This window comes from Austrofundulus limnaeus, unplaced genomic scaffold (assembly GCF_001266775.1).
Source record: "Austrofundulus limnaeus strain Quisiro unplaced genomic scaffold, Austrofundulus_limnaeus-1.0 Scaffold174, whole genome shotgun sequence".
Lineage (NCBI taxonomy): Eukaryota > Metazoa > Chordata > Actinopteri > Cyprinodontiformes > Rivulidae > Austrofundulus > Austrofundulus limnaeus.
In genome coordinates, this window is record NW_013952576.1 from 474,411 (window position 1) to 482,736 (window position 8,326).

Here is an 8,326-nt window from a genome sequence, read left to right on the forward strand (position 1 = left end):
TTCAAATTTTAGCTTCTAATTAACCTTTGATACTTCTAGATAGCCTTTTGGTACTTTTAGCTAATAGTTATCGTTTTATTAGTTTAAGCTAAACTTGATCTAATTTTAGCTTCTAGTTAGACTTGATACTTTAAATTGCAGTTAGGTACTTCTAGCTGCTATTTTGATACTTTTAGTTAGCCTTGTGCTAAATGTAGCTGTTACCTATCTATACGTTTAACTTTTGCTTGCTTATAGCTAGTGTTTTGCTCTTCTTAGCTTTAACAATGCAGTTTCAGCTCACATCATTCAAACCATGTTTTAGAAGAAGACGCAAACCCTTGTTTTTGTTTTCTATTTTCACAGAATTAACTTGATAAAATGTATATTTGATGCCTCAGCATTGAACCAAATAGCGTTTTATCATCACAAACACTAATAGATGGTACTATAAAGAGATACAATTTAATTTTCAATGTTTTGAATTTAAAATCTTTATGAGTCAGGTGGAGTTTTGCTGCATTTCATCTAAATGTGTAAAGTAATATTTGGCACTTATACCAGTTTCTGTTATTGCTCTGTTTTATTGCTGCTTTGTGTTTGTGCTGAGAATGAGCACTAATTGTGTTAAGTGGATGTCCTGGTCTTCAGAAGCATCATCGATCACTTCTCTCTGTCCCGGAGAATAAAGTGTCTGTCACTGTGGCCCTGCTGGATCACTTTTAGCTCRCGAGTCAAAGTGACACTAACGCAGGAGGAAGTGTGTTCGCTGCTCGACGGCTCCTTGTTTACATGCCGCACATGTCACGTTGCTTCAAAGGCGCAGGAGAGAGCTGCAAAGATACGGCGTGAAAGGCCCGGTGAGGCGGAGAGGAGGAGGAGACAGAGGTGGAGGAAGCAGATGAAAGACGAGGAGAAGAGCAGGGAAAGTGACACAGATGACAAGAACATGGGCAAGAACCTGTCACAGAGGGGAGCTCAGATATTATATGCAAATTATTTTTAGTGTTGTCAGAGGTTGTTGTTTTTGTTTTCTTTAAAAGATCCAGATCTCTGTGGTTACCAAGCAGGACAAATTTACCAGGAAGTCATTCTTTGATGATCCGTTGTATTTGAGTCCCCTCAGAGCAGGGGTGTCCAAACACTTTGTCACGTGGGCCAAAATCATAAAGTCAGAAGGACTTGAGGGCCAAAAACATTTTTCCTTTACTCAACAATAAACTAAGCATTAAATACTTTGATTAAACAACTTAATTAATCTACATCTAGAACTTTAAAAGTGTTTTGCAAGAATCCTTTATTGAAAGAATTTTGGCAATTGTCTAGGGTCGTATTCAGACCTGATGATTTGCTCCGCTTTAAACGAACCAGAGTTCGTTTCCAGCGTTGGTCCGGACCTTTTCTGCAGGTGTGAATACACTCATGCGAACTCTGGTTCGGATCAAACAACCGGACCGAGACCTGCTTTTTGAGGTGGTCTCGGTCCRCTTCCAAACGAACTCTGGTGCGGTTCGCTTCAGTTCTCTTCTGGTGTGAATACAGACCGGACTCTAACCGAACCAACTGCATTAAACATGCACCTTTTTGGACTTCACAGGCCACCGTTGCTGAGCTTAATAAACTGAAAACATACCTGTTTCATCGTCTCCTGTTAGCAGCTCTGCTGCAGCATGTAGTGGGTCAGAACACGCAGAGCACCTCTTTTCCTTTGGGTTGCGGGACACATTTACTGACACCGCTCCAAAATTAGAATATCATCACAGAACCACCATTAAATTAGCTGCTTCTGACATTTTAAATGCTATTGCAGTTGTACTATCAGCAAAAATGTGCACATCAAAACCGCAACATGCAGGACTTCCTTGTTTTCTTCTGGATCTGTGGCTCAGTCCCGCCCCCGTCCTTTTTTTGTCCAATGGGAGCAATGATCGTAAGCCTCATGGCTTTGTTTACAAGTTATAGTTCAATTGCAAAAAAGCACAATGTGAATGCAAACCGCACCAAACGAAAAGAAAAGTCCATTTTTGGTCCGGACCAAACAMTTGGACCAAAGGACTTTCCTGGTCTGAATACACTCTAAGTGTTAATTGGGGGGAGAGAGGGGGCAATTTAGTCAATTCTGATCAATAAAGTCAGGATTTTGGTCACTCTTTTGCTAAAAATGCTTGCTGTATTCAGCCAGATTTAATAAATTATTTAAAAGCAGATTGGAGTGCAGCAAAATCAGTTTTTCAGTAGAAGTCACTAGATAGATTTAGAAAAAGCTAAGAGCCTTTAAAGACAAATAATGGGCWTTGTTGCCAGTATTTGTTAATGGAAGAAGATTTTACTTTATCTGTGATCGTTTTGTCTTAGTAAAAAAATAGAAAGTCTACATCTACATCAAACACCTGTGCCGGGGGGACAAATTTGACAAATTCATATAATTTTTGAACTGAAGTCAGGGGCCACACAAAATTAGTTCAGGGGCCACAAAAGGCTCCTGGGCCACACTTTGGACACTGCCTTAGAGTAAGAGGCTGCACTTTTCCTGAAGTCCAAACAAAACAGAAACAAATTAAAGATTGTAGGCAAAGATCAACACGTGTCACTGTGGAATACACAAAACATGGCTTTAATGCTGCCAATTTTACAAATATTAAGGTTGAGTGGCAGTAGCCGGCATTCACAACYCAGAGTCTGAGAGCTAATAAATCATGCAGGATCTCCGTACAACAGATTGTGCATAAAGTTCATTTTCAAGGTTTGACTTTTTTCTCAACRTAAAATGATTTTAGTATAAAAATCTGTCATGAATAGAGGAGAAGAGCGTTCTTTTGAGGAAAGTTAGGCCTTTATTTTTTTTGTTTTTCAGCACAATGTACAAGTCATGAATTTACTGGATGAATAGAAGCATTGAGACCCATTAAAATAATATTTACTGTATTTAAGTGTTAAAGGCAACGGTTCAAAAGTTGATAATATTTCCTAAAGAACCTGGTGATTTTACAGCTCAGACATGTTTTTAACATCTTGGGTGATGGTCACCTTCAGCTGTGTGTCAACATGTTAGCTTTGCCCGAGGTCGTTTCAAGTGTTTTCATTCTGGATCAACGTTTGTTGTGTTTCCTGGATCAAGTCAGTGTTTTTGGAAATGTCGGCCTAATGTTAGCTGAGCCCGCACGTTGTTCCAGTTCCTGCTTTAAGCTCGTGTTATTTTTGTTTCATGTTACACATCATGCTAGCACCGCCCGGGTGTTCACGGCTCTCCCTCTCCACCCCCCCGGAGGGGGGTCCTGGACCACCAAGAGCCGTTCAGGCACTACTTATGTGTCGATACGTTTTCAGCGGGGGGGCTGCGTGCGTGGAAAATTATAACTGACAAGAGCCGCGGGTTCCGAAACACATGGGGTCTCCAGTTCCAGAAAACACAGACGGTCCCAGAGACGGGGGGCCATTAGAATGAAAAGCTTTAGGCTACGCTAATGTGGCCCCCAGACTGCTGCTCCACATTACATTAATGCTGCAGCTATCCAAGTTATCTTCTGGGGGCCATGCAGGAGTAGTTCTACAAATGAGRGACTCATGCTGGAGCCCCATCAGGATCATGCAGGCCTGGGGGGCCCTTAAAGGACATCCTTGTCTCTTATAACTTTTGTGCAAAACACWCTTTTTCTCCTGGTCTACCTATAGAGCTTCTCTCAGCTTTATAGTATTTATATTTTTTGAAATCGCTTTTTCAATAAATTCAAAATAATAACTTRTCATCATGGTGTCACTAATAGTTTGAATCGTGACTCTAAAATAATCAACAACACAATCATAAAGGCTTTATAAAATGTAAAAAAAAAGAAAGATTTTACGTCATCTGTTAGTGCTCTGTGTGTTGAGAAAGACTTTCAGCTACTAATACAACAAATCAGGGTTAGAGCTAGACTTTTTTGCAAGGGGTGGCCAAGGTGTTTTTAGGGGGAAAAAAGGAAAGAAAAGAAAGAAAAGAAAAGCACTCTGGGTTTGAAAATGCAAGATGGCCACATCATCTGATTCCAAATGGCTTTAATTCAGCAGTTTTTAAAAAATACTGAGCCGAAAAATTGTGATCATAGCAAAGAATTTTCCAAAAACCATCCTGAATATTAATCACAACTTATAATTCATCCATTTTTAGACAAACAAAGCCAAATATTAGTGTAGAATTAGCCAAAAAATAATTTTTATCCAATTCTAAATGCTAATTCAAAGTTCAAATGGCCACAACAGCCAACTTTAAATGGCTAAAATTCAGTCATTTTAAGTCTTATTGAGTTGAAATTAGTTGTGGAGCAGCTAAGAATGATCACATGTCGATTGCCATGCTAATCACAAATTAAGTTAACTCTAATGCTAATTTTACAAAGGGTTACAATTCAGCCATTTTTAAACATACACAGCTGAAAACCTATACTTATACAGTACAGTGGTATCAGAGAACAATTTTTACACAAAATCTAAATGCAAATACAAAATCCAAGATCCCCACCCACCCACTTGTCAATTATTTGGGTGTGGCACCCCAGCCCTCTGGCTTCACCCCTGCACCAAATGTTAACTTAATAAAACAGACTCCGTTAAAGTTATTAACTGTGGCAGCCATCTTGAATTAGATAAACTAAGCAATAATTACTTACAGAGCGTTCTTAATCTGCGTTATGTTAGTGTATGTTGAGGATCTGTCTCAGCTAACACCAAAGCTCAATATCTGTGAAACCGACTGAGTCATGATTTGTTTGCTAAAGTTGATTAGCTGTGGCAGACATCTTGAATCAAACTGGAGTTTGTCAGTTTTTGTTTTACCTGATGAATGTTTCTGTGGTTCATGACCTATTTTGCCAACAGACACAGACAAGTCCACCCACCTTTCATAGAAGCTGCTGTTTCATAAGGCCTTTGTATAGAGTTACATTGTTAGGAGCTATTGAGTTCTCACAAACTAATTTTTACCTGATGGCATRAGAAAAATCTGACTTTGAGCTGAAGATTATTACAAAGGATGGAGAAACTTCTTGAGAAAAGTGAGCTTGTCACTCAGGGAGCCTCTGTGCAGCTCAGAATGACAGATCAAACAGACTGGAATAGACCAAAGAGAGACCTGGCGCACACTCAGATTGATGGTTAGCTTAGTGGAGTATGACTTTATGCCGAAGCTTTACTCTGAGCTTCCTCACACAACCAAGAGCGCTGCATAACGGAAGCAGTTGACACCTCAGCTGGAGTGGATTTTCAGTGAGCAGAAAGTGTGGCCATTATGAGTACACAGCTTAATTTTCTGTCAGACTGCTCAGCACGTCAGCTGATGGGATTGTTTTTAAACCCTAAAACAAGCTGTGTTTGAGTGTGAGGGTGGGTAACAGACGGCCTGTGTCGAGACAGAGAGTGTGAGCGTGTTAAGGTGTTAGCGACGAGCAGTGTGCTCTTTGACGTGAAGTGGGAAACTAACCTGTTAACCTCAGCAACACGTTTCCTCTCTTCCTGTTCTCACAAGAGACGGTGTGCAACAAGAACAGCTATAGAATTAAAACAATAAGTGTTTTCAAACTGTTATCATCACCACACTATGGTGGATGCAGACTACAGTGTGCTGGTGGAACTTTTTATGCACGCGTGCAGCAGTGCAGGCAGTGGCTGGTACGTTCAAATCAATTCTGAGTACCAGTGCAAAGTACATAAAGGTACTTTATTTGTTACAGTGCATGCAGTTTCTGGTTAGCTTCTTAGCTTAGCCTCCTTCACAGCAACACTTCAGCAGAGGCCACGCCTTCAGCAAGAATCGCTTCTCCATAGCTGCGAGYCCAGACCCTTGTAGGAAGCAAAGTGAAGAACAAGGGTCTGGTTTTAACCAGGCTACTTTCTTACAGTATTTAAGTAACTTTCTTGAGCTTGAAGTATTTTTTATTGTGACTTTTACTTTTMTTTTTTTACATTCAACACATAAAAATGATACTTTTACTTCTTTACTTTAAAATTTATCACCTAGTTACACTTTACAAATGTAAAAGTGGCTGGAACTCATCATGAAAGGAGTGGTTTATGCACTCTGAAAATAAAGTGTTGAATTTACTTAAGTTAAGTTAACTGGTTCCACTAAACCATGTTAATGTAAAGCAATTTACTCAACTCGGCTTAGTGGAACCAGTTTGGTTAAGTAAATGCAACACTTCTTTTCTTAGAATGTGTGTAAATATACTTTTATTTTCCCGAACAGTGAGCAGTTTCTTTTACTTAAGTACATTTTGTATAAGTCATTGTCTGTTAGGATATTTCTACTTTTACTTAGTTGTGTCTTTCAAGTACCTTCTGGATAGAACCTAAACACCACGTCACTTGAAATGTCAACTGTAACACATTCAATAACGTATACCAGTATCCCAATATCAATAACAGTATTGGTAATGATTTCAGGTATCGGGACATTTTGTACACATACAAACAGTTTTAAGTGGACTTTCAGAGTTTGATGAAAATGCACTAAAAACCTTTTATTTTCTTCTCCTCTTTCTCTTTTTTTAGCCAATCGTGTATGAAGGCCAAGATAAAAACCCAGAGATGTGCCGGGTGCTGCTGACACATGAGATCATGTGCAGGTAAGACACGACTCCCCACCTCTACGTCTTCTGTAGAATCCTCCTGGTCCGAGGTGGACATGTTTGAGATTCAGGTTTTAGTCTATAGACTTGACAAACAAGGGTTTTGGGGGAATGATGAGTCAAATTCAGACACTTTGKTCAGGTGGTTTGGACTCGAAACCACAACAAGAGACGTTTTATCTTATCTGTAAAAAAATATGTCCTAGTTCTATCATCATTAATCTTGGCTCACGTCTTAAAAAGATTAATTAGCAAAAAGAAATGGTAAACGATGCCAAAATAAAACAAGCAGCAGTTTTTTTTAATTTGAATACCTTTCATTGTTCAGGATCCTAAACAATATCTTTGTTTTTGACCTATTAATTTCAACTTTATCGCCTACCTGGGTATTTCAGCATTTCTATTTTATGTTATTACYTTCTACTTTTCTAGACTACTTAGATAAATATATTTTTAAATAGAAAAAAAACATATTTGTGTGAAAAATATATCCAGAGTAGTTTGTTTCCCTGCTTTCATGTTGCTGAAGCAAACATGTTTATTTTGTATTTTTTGTTTCATTGTATTGGTCAGCTCTTCCACAACTTTCCACTCGGGAATCTACAGTTTTACACTCCAGCCTGCAGGTGGCGATAATGTGCTGGTTTGTCTACTGACCAATAAAAACCCAAGAAGAAAAGCGATTTTTAACCAGGACTTGAATGCATTTTTTTGTGATTGTGGTTCCAACGAGATAAATTATCKAATTGTGGGCGGAGTTAACATCAAACAGTACTTCCTCAAACAAGAGTCCRTGTTGTTTTTCTTCTTCTGTGGTTTCACTTACAGTTTTCTTGGACTGTCATGTTTGGGRCTAGTTTTTAAAAGCAGGTTTTATTGCAAATTCRTTTTAARTACATRGTAAAWGGACTGTACWTATTTAGCTCGATACTCAAAGTTCTTTACACTACAATCTGTGTCCTCATTTACCCATTCACACATACACATTCAGCAAAGCAAAGCTAGTACAGATCAATCATTCCATAGAGATCAGTGCTTTAAATCACACACATACACTGATGGGACACACAGTGGKGGTTCAGTGTCTTGCCAAAGACACTTCGACACATGATCGAATAGCGGTGGAATTGAACTGCCAACTCTCGCATTAGAGGAACGACTCCCCTATCGTCCACAGCCGSCCTGTGTGAGCAACAGTCACAAAAACCTCAGCCAAGAGACTTTAGCCCAAAATGACATCACATAAGTTTTGCAGCTGAGCATATACGCAGAAMCATGTTTTAGGCCTCAATTTGTGAAAAACTAATCTTTCTTATTCTGTCACCCTCATTAAACCCCTCGCCCCCCTCACACACTCCCACACACACACTCTGGGTCACATACAAACGAAGCCAGATATGTTGAGGAACATTAGTTTGGGCTCTCATGGTTGTTGCTTTAATTATAACCTAAAGATGAATTTCTTCTAAAGTAGGTTGGGAGAAAAGAAKRCTATTTATAGAAGCATTTTACCATCCTATCCCATACAATAGACGATGTGTGCGTGTGGAAACATGAGCAGTATGTGTGTGTCTGTATGACGCCTGGTTAATTAGGACACAGAGAAACTCATTAGTCAATCTGAACCTTTCTGTTGTTCTGTGGCTAACAAATGGGTCTCCTTCTTCAATCTGACTATAAAATATAAGCAAAGACTAACACACACACACACACACACACACACACACACACACACACACACACAC

The 8,326-nt window shown here is 39.2% G+C and overlaps 1 protein-coding gene across 1 annotated transcript in view; it reads left to right on the plus strand.

Moving 5' to 3' along the window:
• LOC106524036 (transcription factor COE1) overlaps positions 1 to 8,326 on the plus strand; it is a gene marked incomplete in the record, with an annotated part of 114,276 nt that overhangs the window by 6,523 nt on the left and 99,427 nt on the right. The window contains 1 exon segment of the mRNA XM_014017665.1: positions 6,505 to 6,578. Within this exon segment, the coding sequence (XP_013873119.1) occupies positions 6,505 to 6,578 (74 nt within the window).